The sequence below is a fragment of the Crocuta crocuta genome, unplaced genomic scaffold, assembly GCF_008692635.1.
Source record: "Crocuta crocuta isolate KB4526 unplaced genomic scaffold, BGI_CrCroc_1.0 scaffold367, whole genome shotgun sequence".
NCBI lineage: Eukaryota > Metazoa > Chordata > Mammalia > Carnivora > Hyaenidae > Crocuta > Crocuta crocuta.
Window position 1 is genome coordinate 1,263,976 of NW_027527936.1, and position 16,745 is coordinate 1,280,720.

Here is a 16,745-nt window from a genome sequence, read left to right on the forward strand (position 1 = left end):
ACGTACAAGAGCTTGCACGTCCATGTGTCGATGCCACGGAATTGGGACAGGGAGAAATGGCACGGAGTCCTGGCCGCTCGCCGAACCCACTGTTGGGCAGGACGCGTGAGGCGGAGTTTTATATCCTCGCTTGGAATTGGGGTCAAGCGATTTTGGGTGCTTCCTGGTGCTGCAAATTTTAGTAATTTTCAACCTGATCGCTTGTATACGGGCACCTAATGAGAGGATAAGAAAAGTTGAATTTTTGTAACACGAGTTGCTTCTTTCCGAAAGCGAATAGCTTCTACAGCCTGGCGTCTTCACAGGCACTTAGACCCAGTGTTTGAAAGCTGATGCGGATAACACAGCAGGGGCTATGTGTTGATAGCAGGGAAGCAGGCAAGTTTGTGATTGTCCTTCTGTGAGCACACGGGACACAAAGTCCAGGGTAGGCCGGTGGGAAACGTACGAGCCGCCTTCTCACTGGAGCGCGTTTGTTTTCCCCCTGCACCTGCAAGGTGTGTGCCTAGGAATGCAGTTGGCAGTGGTTGAGTTTTCAAGAAACGTGCTGGGGTGGCAAGGTAAGTGTTCATTAAACGTGTTCCGTGCTTGCTGAAGGGTTTCCTGGAGGGCGGGAATCCTGCTGCCTTCTGGGGGGTGGGGAGCCGTAGAGGAGGGCAGGCCTGGCTTCTCCGTACCTGGGGGGTGCTCAGCAGAGGGGAGCCCCATGTACACTGAGGTCAAGCCAGCCTCAGGGAGGAGGCGGGGATCACAGCCAAGCCCGCAGCCATAGCCGCCATTCCCGGGCTTCTGCCGAGCAAGAAGCTGACAGCCCTGGCCTGTGAGAGGCTGTGCGGTTATCATGAACTTGGGCCCCGGAGCTGGTCAGACCTGGGCTTCAGATTCTGACAGTCACTTATTGTGGGTGATTTTAGATAAACTACTTAGCCTTTTTGGGCTTCTGTAAAATGGGGTGATAATGGTACTTGCTCCTCCAGGTTGTAAGAATTAAGTGAAATACGCATGTAAATAGTCCCAGCATGGTGCCTGGCGAATAGGAAATAACTCTGATACTGGCCCTGTGCCTAGCTAACTGTCCAGACCACCCAAAAACTCAATGGCTTCCGACAGCATTGTAGCACGTCTCCGTGTGCTGTGGGTTGAGTGGACTTGGCTGCCTGGGTTTCTGCTCCCCGTACCTGAGCTCCCCCTGTCCCCCATCCAGCTCCGCCCAGCAGGGGCATCTGGTTGGCTCTCTCTACACGGCAAGGCTCCTCATTCACTAATTCAGCCTGAGCTTCTCACAGCCTGGTGACCCACCGGCTTCCAAAATGACCGGCCCAGCATGCAAGCACTTAACCAGCTTGCTAACATCCCAAGGCCAAGTGCAGTGGGCGGGGGAGGGGACCACACAGCCTGATTACTGGGACGTGGCTCCTTGGGACCACCAGTGGCAGAGGCTGTGTAGCCCAGCTGACAAACACGAGGGTTTCAGAAAGACCTCACGCTGGGAGAAAAAGAGAACGAGCACCCTAAGGGGTGTCGAGGTGGCCTGGCTCCACAAAGCACGGGTGGCTCTCCAGCGGCCACTGAGTGTTAGGGTTGGGTTCATTGCACATGTTTTCTGAGCATACGCCTCCTGGTTACCCTGAGGGCATGGCGACCCCTTTATGGGCAGCACGCCCTTTAGTATTGGCCCTGAGCCTCTGGCAGGCACCGGCCACCGTAGGGCTGGCCCTCGGGGCACCCTGAACCCTTTCCCAGTTACAGTCTGTCAGTCTGTCGCCCACTCGGGTCCCCAGGTGGTTGAGTGACCTGGTGACAGTCTTAGCTCTGGTCGGGACCAGGCCCTGGTTAGGAACAGGACCTAGCCTGTCATGCAGAAGAAGCCGGGCTGTACCAGGAACTTGATTCATTTAGTCTTGTGGTTTTGCTTATGGTTAGAGGGTCAATTCAGTGAAGGAGAGGAAGGCTGTTAGGGGGTTGAAGTCCGTTCCTGATGAAGCTCCAGAGGGAGGCGGTGGGCAGTGCAGTGTATGATGCCCCCGACGACAGGAATGCATTGCCCAGCCAAGAGAGAGACACAGTCTGAGGGGGACAGATTGACAGAACGGCGTAAGAACTGTTGTAAGGACGCATTACGGAAAGAAAGGTTATTAGATTGTGCATTGGTTGTGATTTCCCCATCTTGTACGGCTTGACTTCCCAGAGAGTTAACACAGGTACTGGAAACATTCCTGTGTTTGTGCGAGTCCTTCGTATCTTAGTGTCATCCTTAGCTTTTGTTCTAATCACTGCAGGATCGCTTTAGGTCGAGTGGGAAATTGTGAGTTAGGGCTTAGGAAGCAAACTTTCCAGTAATCAGTTTTGTTTGTAACTATTTTCGTCCCATGCGTGTTTTGATTTTTCAGACGCCAATTCTACAGAGTTTGACCCTAAGACCAGTCATCCTGTGGTGAGTCCAGGGCCTGAACATTAAACAGGGCTTGGAAGGGTGTGGGGGGCGGGGGGGGCGCTTCTGGGAGTGGGTAGCACTCAGACACTGGAAAGAGACCCCGGATCCAGCCAGAGAACCCTCACACCGGCTGCACAGAAAGAACTTTTTTAAAATTTTTCATCTTGTAGTTTCTCACTTCTCTTCCCAGTTTGCAACAAAGTTTTTAAGACGGGGTAAAATAATTCTCCGTCCCCGCCCCCCTCAGCCCCAGGAGCACTAGGACCGTCCACGTACGGACGTGAAGCACCCACATGGCCACTTGCTTCGCGCCAGGCACTGTACCCGGCGCTCAATGTTCATTCATTCATTTCATCCCCGACAACCCCGGGAGACGGGCGTGTTCCTCAAGGACCGTGGAATATGGTCCTGATGTGCTCAGCGGTAACCGAAGCTTTCAGAGGCCATATGTCCTGTGATGTGTCCTGTCAGAGGAATGTGGCCCCCGGGGAGGGACAGCGCCTTGTCCATCTTCGAATCTCCTACCCGGGAGTGACAGGCGTGCTCTCGCTTCCAGAGATGCCATGATAAACAAAGTGGACCAAGCTCTTTTTTTTTTTTTTTTTATTTTGTTTTTNTAGGAATTTTTAAAATAAAAAAAAAACACAATCTTTATTTTTGAGAGAGACAGAGAGAGAAAGAGAGAAAGAATGCAAGCAGGGGGAGGAACAGAGAGAAAGGGAGACACAGAATCTGAAGCAGGCTCTAGGCTCTGAGCTGTCAGCATAGAGCCCTACGCGGGGCTCAAACCCACGAACCGTGAGATCACGACCTGGGCCGAAATCGGATGCTTAACCGACTGAGCCACCCAGGCGCCCCCAAAGTGGACCAAACTCTTGATCTCAGGGTATCTAAACAGCATCATATATGTTGACCTGCAGTTGAATTTCGCTAATACTAAGAGCATAGGAGGAGAAGAGTGAAGGGTGTGAAGTGTGCAGCCTTGGGGTGGTGGAAAAGCAGGCCCAGATAGGGTCCTAGAGGCCTTAGAAAGTGCTCGGAGGAGCCCGGGACTGAGCGGTGGGCTGGGCTCCTGCGGCTCAGGGGCTTCGGCCTCTCCGCCCCCACACACACATCCACCAGTCTCCGGCCCAGACACAGCAAGCCCTGGAGAAGTGTTCCTTTCCTTTGAGCAGCTCATCGGTCTGGTGGAGGGGACACGTGTTGCAACATATCCCATCTTGCGTCTGAGCCGCTACATTGGTCTCCAGAACGTGTTGTGGCCCAGCAGCCTCCGTTGAGCCCACGGGCTGGGGGCAGGGACAGCCACGGGCTGTCAGTGGGGTCTGATCCTGCGGCTCAGGAGCACAGGCTGAAGGATTACGCCCCTACCCAACAACACAGGTTTAGAAAATGCTTATGGGGGAGTGACAAGCATCTCCTGTAAGGAAGGGCTGGGGACGCAGCCCGCTGGGCCCCGGCACTCTGCGTGGGCATGCAGTGTGCTAACGGAGGTGGAGTTGGTAGCGTGTGCCTGTGTTTTGAACACCCGCAGGTCATAGACATGCCGGAGCACAACCCCGGGCAGATGGGCGGAACCATGAGGCTGGGCAAGAGGAGAACCCTGTTCCAGACGAAGAACTCGGTCATGAGTAAGAGCTGCCTCTCCCCGGCCCTGCCTTCAACGCGCCATGCCCAGGACGCGTCTTGGCTGCTGCTGGGGCTCTGAGGATGTTTTGGTTTTCTTGTTGCTTCCGAGTTCTTTTTTCCACCTTCCTGATCTAGGATGTGCTGTAAGAGCCAAGGAGCAGTGTGGCTCTTAGCTCGCAGGCGGTGCGGCAGGGCCCTGGGGGCCTTGGGTGTGCGTGGCTCACCAGGAGGCCAGTGAAGGCCCCCACACAGCCTGCCCTCTCCCCAGTCTGTTCGGTTGAACTGAATTAAACTGCCAGTTTGGCAATTTCTTTCCCCCAGAGGGGCCGTTTCGTACAGTCCAACCTAACTAGGTTTTATTCTAAAAGTACTGATAGGTGCTAAAGATTGAGGGGAAATTGGGTCAGGGGAGCCTTTAGGAGAATGACTCCATTCGGTCTCGTTTTCTTGCCCACTGGGAAAACTCTGTCTTTATGAGCTGGGGCGCCCAAGTGCCTGTCAGCATGAGGCCCTTGAGTAGGTGACCTTGCGGTCCTTCCAGCTCTGCTCCATGGATCTGGGGGCCTCGCCTCGCAGCCCTGGTGCCAAGGTGCTTTGCGCCTGTGACTTAACTACACGGTGCCACCACGGGGCCATCCCTGTAGCTCTGGAAGTGTCTCCAGGCTTCCGCTCTTTGATGCGTCCTGGTGTGCTTTCCAGGCCACACTCCAGCAGGAAAGTGCTCTTGAACCTCCGTAGTGGTTGGAGGGCGGTGATGGAAACAGCTGTTACAGTTTCTTGGCGTGGTCAAAACAGTCCAAGCCCAGGAATTAGGAGGTCCAAGAATTAGTGTAAACGGTGCTGCCACGGGCAGGAGGCTGCGGTTGGCTGGAGAATCCTAGAAATGACCTTCAAGAGGCCTGGTTGTGTAGGTGATTCCGAAGTAAACTGGGAAGCAAGATGCGGTAGTGAGTAGATTTCTCTTGTGGAATCGGGACTCTTTATATCTGCATGCTTGCTTTTGCCAGGGAAGCTCTACGGAGATGCAGATTACTTGGAAGAGAGGCACCGCCACAGATTCGAGGTGAGGAGTTGAGCTTGGTGACTTTAAACGTTCCTCCTTCCGCTGACTCAGCAGACAGTAAGCCGAGAGGTCAGTCATCTTACTCTTCATGTTTCCGCAGGTGAATCCGGTCCTGAAGAAGTGTTTGGAGGAGCAGGGCTTGAAGTTTGTTGGCCAGGATGTTGAGGGAGAGCGGATGGAGATCGTGGAGCTGGAGGGTGAGCGTGGGGTGGCTGTGCATGGGGGGGATGGTGAGCACTGGCCTGAGGGTGGTAGGGAGGGCCCAGACCCGGTGCGGTGCTCTTGGAGAACAAGGCACCCGGAGCCCTGGGGAGCCTGTCCCTCCTCAGCCAGCACCGTGCTCCTGGCCTCGGTTCTCATTCTCCAAAATGAAAGCTTGGACTTGGCCCTTGAGCCCCCTTCCGATCTGACGACCTGCACGCTCAGTCCCACGAAGCCGGGGAGCAGGGGGAGCCGGGGCGGGATCCCTGCGGGGGGAGGGGGGGCAACGAGTAGGGCGTCCGTGTCCCCTGCTCTCTGGCCGCCTTCATTCGGGTTCTGATGAAGACGCTATTTTTAGATGATTTCAAGGGTCTGTAGAAACGTGAAACATTTGACGAGGTTTGTTCTCCTCTGTGTTTGATGTGCACGACGGAAGTGCTGCTTTTGTTTCTGTTTCAGATCATCCCTTTTTTGTTGGCGTTCAGTACCACCCCGAGTTCCTGTCCAGGCCCATCAAGCCCTCGCCCCCGTACTTCGGCCTCCTGCTGGCCTCCGTGGGGAGGCTCCCGCATTACCTCCAGAAGGGCTGCAGGCTCTCGCCCAGGTGTGGGTCACTCCCCTCTAGTCTGTGGGGGAGGTGGGGGGTCCCCGGCCTGTTACCCTGGGCGTGGTCTCCTCCCTGGGGTTCTCCGGCTGCTTCCGCGGCGACGGGGCCCCTCCCTGTAGCAGCTGGCCTCCGGGACGCCATGTAGTGGTGGGGCCCTGGGGTCTGTGGGGAACTGGCCGTCACGAGCTGTGGGCTTCCTGCCCCGCTGCTGCCTTTGTCCTCGCTCTGAGCTGGTTAGAGTGTCAGCACCAAAGTGTAAATCGATTGTGTATCTTTTGTAACTGGAAGGAAATCCCTCAACAGCTGCATGCTAAATACATAAGGCAGGAAAGCGTCTTTCTGGCTCCTGCTGGGTGTAGGCAAGTGTCCCTGTGGTGATGGTGGCAGAGAAGGGTGGGACCCTGACAAAGGCGTCCTTGGTGGGAGACGGTGAGTAAACCATCTGAGTTCCACAGGGACACCTACAGCGACAGGAGCGGAAGCAGCTCCCCGGACTCTGAAATCACCGAGTTGAAGTTTCCATCAATAAATCATGACTGATGGTAACGTAAGTGGTGTTTTTAAGTTGTAGTGTTTGTGTTTGTTTGTTTGTTTTAACTTTTTAAAAAATGTTTTTTATTTACTTCTGAGAGAGAGAGAGAGAAACAGTGTGGCAGGGGAGGGGCAGAGAGAGAGGGAGACACAGAATCTGAACAGGCTCCAGGCTCTGAGCTGTCAGAACAGAGCCTGACGCGGAGCTCGAACCCACGAACCGTGAGATCCTGACCTGAGCTGAAGTTGATGCTCAACCGACTGAGCCCCCCAGGCGCCCCTGTTTGTGTTTGTTTTAAAGGCGACAACACTAGAGTCGCAAGGATATCAGGAAGGTTCCGGGTTGAGAATTTTGTCTGCCCAACGATGTAGGAGGCAGGGCCCGTGTGGGCGTCGGCCCGCTGAGGCCCGTCTGAGTTATGGTGCACCCGTCCCCCTGCTTCGGGGACCCCAGTCACAGGGCGGTTGTCTTGTTACCGATCGCCTTCATTCAGGTGCCCGTGTGACCAGATCTGGGGGAACTGGGTTCTCAGGCCCTGTTATTTCACGTAGCTGTAAACTTGGAGGCCATGAGGGAGGTGACGGGTATGAGGAAACGGTGTTAGGCACCTCTGCAGACTCGGCTTTCATGAGGAAGTGCTTTAAGATGGTTCCCTACGGCACTTCTGTGTTGATCGTTACTTGTTCTCGAACTCCCTTAGAATCTGAACAGTCACTGGACGGGCTTTGAATGTTGGTCTTGATCGTGACAGGGTTTGTATGGCTATAAAGTGTGATACCTGCAGGCACTGCTGTGAATTATATAAAATATCGTGATAACGGAGTGAACCGTGTGGGCAAAAATCCACATCTTGCTGGTGGGAATATCAGAAGGGGTTAGGGTGGCAGGAAACTGTGGGGGCCCCGCCCCTGCGGGTGGCCTCCTGAAGCCTGCACCCCTCACGTTCACATTCACACATGGCTGTGCCCCTCCTGCCCCGGATGCGGGGCCGTTGGCCCATGAGAGCGTTGAGGGGCCGGGCGGGCCGGGCGGGTTCGCTCTGCAGGAGGGCGCTGCCTGCCGTCAGCACACACGCACTCGTCCATCACTCCGCTGCGCAGTGTGCAGTTCAGTGTCTGTGGTCTGCGCAATTGCGCTAAGCGTTCACGGTCAGGGGCTGGGTGGCAGTCCGGTCTACAGAGACTTTCCCTGCTGCGCCCAGGGGAGGCCTCCCTGCTGGTGGCCTGTGAGGAGACCCGGTGCCCCCAACCAGAATGCCTATATCGGGGTGAGGGGAGAAGCCCCAAAGATCTGGAAAATGCACGCCACTGCAGGAATTCCCAGTTCGGCTGTGACTCCTCATGCTGGTGTTTGGGACCTGCCACGGGTCCTCGCCGAGCCGCCGGCAGTTTGCCAGAGCCGCTGACTAAATCCCGACTTATCTAGTGGAATATCTGTCGTGTAACTGCGCTCTCTCTCTTTCTAACAGGGAAGATCCTTCAAGAGAGCCTTCGTTCGGACTTCGAGAGTTTACAGCTTTGATTTTACACTCAGCTTTTGACACTTCCTTTAAATTATGTTTTTATTAAGATTATTTTATTACGGGGGAGAGGTATCTGGGAGACTGTGACTCACATGTCCCATCCTGTGTACGGGCCCCTACACAGTGCTGCCCGGTGTGGATGCCCCGTGCGGTCCCCAAAGCCCTCGACCGAGGAACAGGGCCTCTGGGCGGGAGCGGAGGATGCGCATGCTGGTGGAGCGGCCATCTGTCACCTCGTTTCTCCAGATTGCCTCCTGTCCAGGTGGATCCAAGCGCGTAGCCCCCCCTGGAACGCCAGACCGCAGGAAGGGTGCCACGCGGGCCTAGTGTGCACGGAGGGGCGGTTCTGGTGGGTGCGCGCAGCGGCCGGTGCTGGGAGCCCGAGGGCGCCACCCTGCGCTGAGGAGATGCTCGCCGCCCACTGTCGTCCGCCGGGAATGGTTAGTTTGGGGTCACACAGAACAGCAGATGGCCTGTCTTCTTGGAAGCGAGGTTTGTGCATCCCTGTGCTCTGGCCGCACTTCTCTTCCCAGGGCTGGGAGATACTCCTTGCATCAAGGGGTTGCTTTAAAAAAAAAAAAGAAAAAGAACAAAGAATCTTCTGGGGAAACTGCCTCTAAAACCCTCTCATATACAGACAGCTTTGCTTGAGGGGACTTCTTCCTTCCAGAATGGCGTTCCTACGGCTGAAATGCAATATGGAAAGCTATTTTCTTAATGTGATGTAAGGCTAGGCGCCGCCGTTGCCCGCTCTGTGCTGGCTAGCCCCCGTGTATGCTCTAACTTAAATAAATACTGCGAACAAGCCGTGCTTTGTGATGCCTTCATGTCGCGGCCGGTGGGGAAGGTCTGAGTGTGGCAGCCTGACGTGTCCGTGTCGCAGGGACTGTCAGCAGCTGGCTCTCCTCCCGTGGGGTGGCCTTCCGTGGACAGGTGATGACAGCTTGTTTAAAAACGGAGAGGTTTTTAAATGTTTAAAAAAACATTTTTTAAAAATGTTTATTTTTGAGAGAGAGAGAAACAGCGTGAGCAGGGGAGGGGCAGAGAGAGAGGGAGATACAGAATCCGAAGCAGGCTCCAGGCTCTGAGCTGTCAACACAGAGCCTGACTTGGGGCTCGAACCCATGAACAGTGAGATCATGACCTGAGCCAAAGTCAGACATTTAACCAACTGAGCCTCCCAAGGAGCCTTTCTTAATTTTTTTTTAAACACTTATTCATTTTTTGTAGAAACAGAGCTTGAGTGGGGAGGGCCAGAGGGAGAGGGAGACAGGATCCGAAGCAGGATCCGTGCTCAGCACAGAGCCCAACGTGGGGCTTGAACCATGAACTGAGAGATCACGACCTGAGCCAAGGTCCGTCGCTTAACCAACTGAGCCACCCAAGGTGCCCCCAGGAGCCTTTTTTAATGGAAAACCAGAATTTCCCCAAAAGGCTTCATATTGAGGTTCTTGGTGTCTAGAGATTCAAAGAAGCACAAGTGCTGCTTGATCATGGGAAAGAGGGGATGGGCATGTGTTTATGGCGGTCTATGGATGGCTCTTTTTTTTTTTTTTTAATATTATTGTCAAGTTGGTTTCCATATAACACCCAGTGCTCATCCCTACCAGTGCCCTCCTCTACGCCCATCACCCCCCTTCCCCTCTCCCCCACCCCCATCAGCCCTCAGTTTGTTCTCAGCATTCAAGAGTCTCTCATGGTTTACCTCCCTCCCTCTCCCCAACTATTTTTCCCCTTCTTCTCCCCCACGGTCCTCCGTTAAGTTCCTCCTAATCCACCTATATGTGCAAACATATGGTATCTGTCCTTCTCTGCCTGACTTACTGCGCTCAGCATAATGCCCTCAAGTTCCATCCATGTTGCTACACATGGCCAGATTTCATTCTTTCTCATTGCCATGTAGTGTTCCATGGTATAGATAAACCACATCTCCTTGATCCATTCGTTAGTTGATGGACACTTAGGCTCTTTCCATGTTTTGGCTATTGTGGAGAGTGCTGCTATGAACATTGGGGTACATGTGCTCCTATGCATCAGCATTTCTGTATCCCTTGGGTAAATTCCTAGCGGTGCTGTTGCTGGGTCATAGGGGAGTTCTAGTGTTGAACCTCCACACTTTTCCAGAGGGGCTGCACCAGTTTACATTCCCACGAACAGTGTAGGAGGGTGCCCGTTTCTCCACATCCTCGCCAGCATCTAGTCTCCTGATTTGTTCATTTTAGCCACTGACCGGCGTGAGGTGGTATCTGTGGTTTTGATTTGTATTTCCCTGATGATGAGGGACGCTGAGCATCGTTTCATGTGTCTGTTGGCCATCTGGATGTCCTCTTTGGAGAAGTGTTTGTTCATGTCTTCTGCCCATTTCTTCACTGGATTGTTTGTGTTTTGGGTGTGGAGTTCGGGGAGTTCCTTATAGATTTTGGATTTTTTTTTAATGTTTATTTTTGAGAAAGAGTGAGCAGGGAAGGGGCTGAGAGAGGGGGACAGGATCCGAAGCAGGCTCTCTGCTGTCAGAGCAGAGCCGGATGCGCGGCTCGAAGCCACGAACCGTGAGATCATGAACTGAGCCGAAGCTGGATGCTTAACTGACTGAGTCACCCAGGTGCCCCAAGGGAAGTGTGTTTTGCAGGCCCTCCTGTGAAATGCCGTCTGACAGGATTCCATGGTTTTCTAGTGGCTCAGACCTAAGTTTAGGCGGCTCCCTGTTTCACCAGCAGATATTTATTTGGCATCCACTGCGTGCCCACCCTGTCTGAGGTTCTGAACGTCACAACCATGAATGAAACAGACCCAGATCCCTGTCCCCTGGAACATGTATTTTACTGCAGGGGAGGGGACAGCTATAAATAAAAGCTACAGAGTGACTGACAAGTGTGTTGGGGAAAAGGTTGGAAGCAGGAAAGGGGGAATGGAGGTGTTACTGGAAGTAGGCTGGGTAGTGAATTTCCTTCCCTCTCACTTGGAAGGCAGAGCAGAGAGGAACTAGTCCTGCAGCTCTCTAGGGAAGGAGCATTCCAGGGGTTGGGGGGGAAGCAGCCAGTGCAAAGGCCCTGAAGCAAGTGTGTTCCGTGAAATCAGCTGGTGGGTGTAGCTGGAATACAGGAGCAAGGGGCAGGAGGGGTTGAGGTCAGATGGACCAAACTGCAAACTGTATAGACCACTGTTTGGACTTCGGTCTTGATGAAATGGGGAGTTCTTGAAGGGCTTTGAGCCCAATCAGACACTGGCTTTCTAGTCTCTGTCTCGGCTGGTGGAGATGACAGGGGAAATGGCCAGAGCAGGACTCCTTGGCGGTGGCTGGAGGGTGCAGGGGCCGGTGGGTGCTGGGCAGACGGCATGGGTCTGATGATGACAAGGTGCTCCCACCCCCGGATGAAGACGAAGATGAAGAAACCAAACAGGTAGAAGTTTGCCCCAAGGGACCTGGTCTTTAAGGCAAAGCTGGAATGGATTGCAGCCATCCAGGCCCCACAGCTCCGCTTGAGAGGAGCTCAGAGCTGGCCCCGCCTCCTGGACGGAGGTGGGCTGGGCATGGGGCTCAGGACTCTGCTGCGTCCAGCTGGCTGACTGAATGTTCTAGAAAGAACCACTCTTGCCCCAGGCGCATTTATTAAAGAGCTTTGACAACCACAAGTTCCAGCAAGCGCGGGATGGTGGCTGCAGGGTGGCCTGTTCGCCCCACAGCCACCGTTATTGAGCGTGCCTGGCCATCTGCAGAAGGCTTGCCCCATAGGACACATTCCTTTCAGGTCTGGTCTTGTGGCTGGAGTGACAGACCCCGGGCTGGGCCAAGGGAGCTTCTGAAGAAGTAGGACAGTCCCTTACAGCTCAGCCCTCCAATCGCTCTGGCCAAGTTTTTACCAGTTCTTTCTGGCAGTAAGGTTCCTTGGGGATCGGGCTGAGAGCGGCCTCGCAGCTACACAGATGGGGGCCTGCTCGGGATCGGAGTCCGTGTATGTGCGGTTGTTGAAGGGCCAAGGGTGGCCGCGCTCCCATCCACCTCTGGACAGCCCGGACGGGTCTTAAGCGAAGGACTGCGACTCCGATAGAAAACTCTGCACCTGCCAGGTAGCGCCGGCCACCCGGGGCCCTCACAGGACGCAGCAGGTGCTGGAGACGGGTCCTTGCTGCTCCAGCTGCTGCCGGAGCTGCTCCTTCTCGGCCGTCAGCACCTTCACCCGCTCCTGCAGCGTGCTCAGCTCCGCCGCCCACTTCTGCGGGGGGTGGGGGGGCCCCAGATGCAGAGGCCTGAGGTGATGCCGCCTCGGGCTTGCCCCCTGTACCCGGGGCTGAACTGACAGAGAGGAAGGCAAGCCCCAGAGGGCCTGGGGGGCCTACTCAAGGCCACTGGGGACCACATGGCCCTCCCTGCTTGGTGGGAGCCGGGTCCCAGGCGGTGTCACCACCCCTGACAAGCCAGCCCTGGGGTTTGAGGAAAGCCGCTTGACCTGAGGGGCCTGCCAGCATCGCAGGTGGTGGGGCGGCCTCTGCGGGTTCCAGAAATGGGCCGCCCAGGCACGTCCTTCCCTCTTTCAGCCCCTTGCTCCCTCAGGACTGTCCAGCACTAAGCGCCCCCCATGGTAAGGGCCATCCCCCAAATACAGCCCAGTCCGGTTTTTGGGTCTTAAAACTTCTCACCATTCTCCTCCCCCGGCTCCCCAGCCCATGGCGGTGGAACGTGGGGTGTAGCGGGGTTCAATACCCCCCCCCGTGCCCCCTGTGTACTTGCGGGTGGTGAAGCACCGAGGAGAACCCGGCGGCATGGCCAGGACTGCTGGCGCGGCCCTGCCCCTCACCTGCTTGCACCACTCCTGGATGGCGCGGACGGACAGCGGGCCTTGGATGCTCCCATCCCGCCGCAGGAACACCTCCCCCTGGTCCGTCTCGTAGAGCTGCGGCTCGGTCTGCGCCCTGGGGGCGCGCACGCTCAGGCGGATCACCTTGGTGAGGGCGACAGCGACTCTGCCAGGTGCTGCGTCCCCCCGGATCCCACCTTGCTCGCTCTCCCACCTTGCTCGCTCTCCGGGGCTCCTGGGGCAGCCTGGTGGGCCTGGGGGCAGGGGGGGCCCGGCCTCTCCTCCGGTCTCTCCCCCTGCCCCCCCTTCGCCCCCACCCCCCGCCCAGCCCTGCTCAGCAGAGCGGAGTGGGGCCAGACAGACCCAGGCTCACCTTGAGGGGGGTGCTGGAGGCCGCGGTGCTGACCACTGGGATGAAGGAGAGCGTGTAGGCGTCGGGGAAGACCTGGGGCTGGAAACCCTGCAGGATGGAGTCCACCAGCAGGCGTACGCGGTCCTCGTCGCGGTGGCTGCAGGGGACGCCCCGCACCAGGCCGCTGTCCTCGACGCCCACAAACAGGCTGCCGCCCTCGCTGTTGAGGAAGGCGCACACGTAGCGCCGCAGGTGGTGCTTGAAGGCCAGGCTCAGGTACTCGCCGCCGCCTCGCTTGAACTCCACACTGCGCGTCTCACAGCCCAGGAAGGCGCCCTGGAAGAGGCGCTCCTGGCCCAGGATCTCCTGGTGCGCGATGGCGCTGTCAGAGCATGCGCCTCTGGGCTGGTCCCGGGACCTCAGAAGGGCCTGTGCTGGGGGGCTGTTGGCAGGGCTGAGGCTGGGGCTCGGGCCGCTGTCGTCCTCCTGCCGGGGTGAGGGGTGAGAGTAAGGAGCCCCGAGGGACAGGACAAGAGGGACGGGACGCCTCCTTCCGCCTGGGGCTCAGCCCGCTGGGGCATCCTAAAGCCCTGTCCCAGGGGGGAGGGCCTAACTGCCCACCGTCCTGCAGCCGGTGCCAGAAACCCCGAGTCAAGGGATTTGAACCGCCACTGCTCCTTCCTGCTAGGCTGTGGGATGCATGGGGGGTACAAGGGGCTCTCCTTCCCGGGGGTCGGGAGCCAGAATGCCTGCGGCCAGTCTCTTCCCACTTAGGTTGTAGACAGGCCTCTGAGGCTCGGGACCAAGATCATTCCAGCAGATCACCTCGGCGCCCTGAGGTCCCCTGTGATAGGTCTCTGAATTGAAGGGGGGGGGCGGATCCTAGAAACCCACCCCTTCCTGGTCTCCCTGAAATGCCTGCCTGTTGCTTTCTGGACCACTGATCAGTCCTGAATCTCGACCCTCCTCCGGCCCTCCAGAGACCTCGCCCATGGTTTCTGTTTCGGTCTGGGCTCTGTGCATGAGCAGGCTCATGGCCAGCGGCCTAGGGCCTCATCACGGCCCCCTACCTCCTCAAGGCTCCTGCCATCCCATCCACCCTCCTCGCTGCCCCTGGATGCAAGAAGATTCTCACTGCTGCTGTCCCCGGCTCCTTGCTGCCTCCCAGTCCCCCGCAGAGGCTTCTGGGGCTGGGACTGTGGTGTGGGCTGGGGCATGGTGGTGAGGGGCACCCCCCCTACCGGCCCCGCAGCTCCCAGAGGAGACAGTTTATCAAACACGAGAAACCGCCTCACAGACGTGAAGTCAGGCTCCCAGGTCTCGAAATGTCAGTCACAGAGCTGCTCAGTTCTGCAGCAGTTTAAACACCGCAGTTTTTCATCCCGAAAGGAAAGGAAAACCACAATCACCTGTCTCACTGAGTGGCCTGCCATAGCCTCGGTGAGTTGACAGCTCCCTCCCATCCCCCATAAAGGCCAACCTTCCCTCCCTCCCCCTGCTTTGGTCTCCCCCCTGGCCCAGCTTTCTTCCTTAGCCCTCCAGCAGCCTTCAACCTTGCCCTCCTGCAAAGGCGCCACTGCCCGTCACCATGCCCCCCTGCCTAGAATGACCTTGCACTCCCCCAATCTGGACTCCAGCACTTCTGTGAATTTGTCCCCACAGCCCTGTGTCCTTCCACAGCTGCAGGCGGCCTGTGTCTGGCTCTGCTCAGAGATGAGGGCTCCTCAAGGTCAGGGCCGAGCCCTTGCCGGCTGCGTTACCGCCTGGCCTGGAGTGGGCACGGACATTGGCCAACTGAATGGACGAGGTGGGGCCGAGGAGAAAACCCCGAAGGCCCGGGCTGGCCCAGGCGCAGAGGATAGACTGNTTGGCCTTTCTCCAAACCCAGGCTGGAGGCGAACTGTGAGGGTCAGTGTGCCTCTGGGAGTCACCTGCCCCTGGCTCCTCAAAGATGCACCTCCCCGCCCCTCCCCACCCCCACCCCAGGTGAGGCTCTGGGCTTGCAGACCTGGGAGCCCGGGAGCGCCTCCCTTACCTCTCTTCCCCTTGGGGGCCCCCGGCCGTCGCCCAGCACCAGCTCCTTCCCGCGGGCCGCCAGCTCCTTGAGGATCTGGTGCTCCTCCACGGCCGTCTGCAGGCGCCAGGGCAGGGTGGCCAGGCTGTCGCTGTGGGCGCTCACGTGCACCAGCGCGTAGGCCTTCCGCGGCCGCCTCACCACCTCGATGTGCTCCCGCGCCACCGGCAGCTCCAGCCGCTCCAGGGCGTCTCGCAGCAGGCAGGTGAGCACAGGCACTGAGAACTGGGGGTTCAGGTGGCCCACGTAGAGAATGTGCGTGCCGGCCCCCGTCTGCAGGCCGGAGTCCTCTGCCCCGGGGACTTCTTGCTGGGGCTGCGTGCTGGGGGGCTCCATGAGGGGCTCCTGCACCTGGGTTTGCGGGGATCTCTTCCTGGGGGCGTCTGGAGAGGTCTCCCTCGGAAGGGCTTCCGGGCTTCCTTACTGCTCCTCCCAGGGCCTCCCAAGGGACTCAGGGGCTGCAGAGGCTCCTGGGAGGTTCACAGATGGGCAGGGGCTGGGCAGAGCCAGAGACAGGGAGGGAGGGCAGAGGGCCAGCCAGAAGGGGCCTGCCACCCACCCAAGCCCAAGGCCTAGGACAGGAAAGAAGGGAGTCAGCCAGGGCTGAGACAGACAGCAGAGCAGGTGGGTCTGCCGCTCCATTCTACAGAAGGGAAGACTGAGGGGATATGCCCGAAGGGGGGCGAGGGGACCAGAATTCAGGTCCCCCCGAGGGCCCCACCACCACCCTCCGTAGACCCCAGACGTCCTGTCTTTCCTCCCCAGGCCACAGGCTGGAGGCCTCCCAGAATTTCCTGCACCCCAGGGATCCCCGCTGCTCCCAGGCCCCAGGGAAACCTTTTCAAGGGAGGGGAAGCTTTCCCCCGGGGCTTGGAGGACCTGCAGCGGCCACGCTGCAGCGTCTCCTGGCCCCGCCTGACCCGAGTGTGAGCCCAGCGGAGGCTCCGAGACGCTGGGCCAGAGGGTTTCCGAGCAGACGCTGTCATGCTGCGGCCACACTGATGAAGGCTGTGGCCCCTCCCCAGAAGAACGGCCTTCGCACACAGACAGCTAGTTTGGGGAGGCTCACGGCCCTTCCTCCTGGTCTAAGACTGACTCCTCTGATTTTGGTCCAGAGAGAGGAAGTGAGGAGGGGCAGAGCTGGGGCCCCTAAGGACGCCCCCTCCCACAGGGCCAGGGGCCTCACCCCTGAGCTGTGCACAGATCGAGCACAGAGCAGCCCTCCACTCACCCCCACACACCCGGCCTCCGCTCTGTGTGGCAGGTACCACCCGCCTGCATCTTTCCAGATTGGATCCTTGAGAGAGTCGGGGCCTGGGGGCTGGCACGGCAGGGGTGGGGGCATTCAGGGAAGATAGGAACAGGAAGGAAAGGGAGGCCTGTGACCCTCATGTCCTGATGGTTCCTGCTGGAGGGTGGGAGGTGCCAGCCCTCATCTCCCACAGACCCCTGACCCCTGGCTGGCAGCTCCCTGGTTAGAGGGGGCGCGGAGATCTTGGGGGCTGGGGGGGGCAGGGAGAACCGGGACTGCAGGA

The 16,745-nt window shown here is 57.8% G+C and overlaps 2 protein-coding genes across 12 annotated transcripts in view; one reads left to right on the forward strand and one right to left on the reverse strand.

Annotated features, from left to right (window-relative positions):
- The window catches only part of CTPS1 (CTP synthase 1), a 29,360-nt gene extending 20,565 nt beyond the window's left edge, over positions 1-8,795 (forward strand). For 3 of the 4 annotated variants that reach the window (XM_077751986.1, XM_077751985.1, XM_077751988.1), the window contains 8 exons: positions 498-560; positions 2,391-2,434; positions 3,969-4,065; positions 5,071-5,126; positions 5,227-5,323; positions 5,787-5,931; positions 6,390-6,481; positions 7,935-8,795. In XM_077751986.1, the coding sequence (XP_077608112.1) occupies positions 498-560; positions 2,391-2,434; positions 3,969-4,065; positions 5,071-5,126; positions 5,227-5,323; positions 5,787-5,931; positions 6,390-6,474 (587 nt within the window). In that variant the 3' untranslated portion in view covers positions 6,475-6,481; positions 7,935-8,795. The remainder of the gene's footprint in view (positions 1-497; positions 561-2,390; positions 2,435-3,968; positions 4,066-5,070; positions 5,127-5,226; positions 5,324-5,786; positions 5,932-6,389; positions 6,482-7,934) is intronic. The other variant, XM_077751987.1, reaches the window with a different exon arrangement.
- SLFNL1 (schlafen like 1) lies at positions 8,218-16,711 on the reverse strand. Of its 8 annotated transcripts, none has more exons than XM_077751995.1 (6): positions 16,442-16,711; positions 16,090-16,244; positions 15,172-15,680; positions 13,158-13,622; positions 12,785-12,928; positions 8,218-8,553 (listed from the first exon to the last, which is right to left on the reverse strand). In XM_077751995.1, exons 3-6 carry the CDS (start codon positions 15,544-15,546, stop codon positions 8,218-8,220), a joined length of 1,320 nt encoding a protein of 439 aa, XP_077608121.1. In that variant the 5' UTR covers positions 15,547-15,680; positions 16,090-16,244; positions 16,442-16,711. The 8 variants fall into 8 exon arrangements, with proteins under 8 accessions (XP_077608121.1, XP_077608117.1, XP_077608116.1 ...); XM_077751991.1 differs by having other exon boundaries at positions 15,172-15,782; XM_077751990.1 differs by having other exon boundaries at positions 15,172-15,782; positions 16,048-16,244.
- Between the last annotated feature and the right edge of the window lie 34 nt (positions 16,712-16,745).

Excerpts from the sequence above, each read along its gene's own strand:
- SLFNL1 (XM_077751994.1), bottom strand. The coding sequence starts at position 15,546 with ATGGAGCCCCCCAGCACGCAGCCCCAGCAAGAAGTCCCCGGGGCAGAG. Across the intron at positions 13,623-15,171 it reads GGCCCCCAAGGGGAAGAGAG|GAGGACGACAGCGGCCCGAG; the intron begins GTAAGGGAGGCG and ends TCACCCCGGCAG. Across the intron at positions 8,554-12,784 it reads TCCAGGAGTGGTGCAAGCAG|CAACCCCTTGATGCAAGGAG; the intron begins GTGAGGGGCAGG and ends TTTTTTTTAAAG.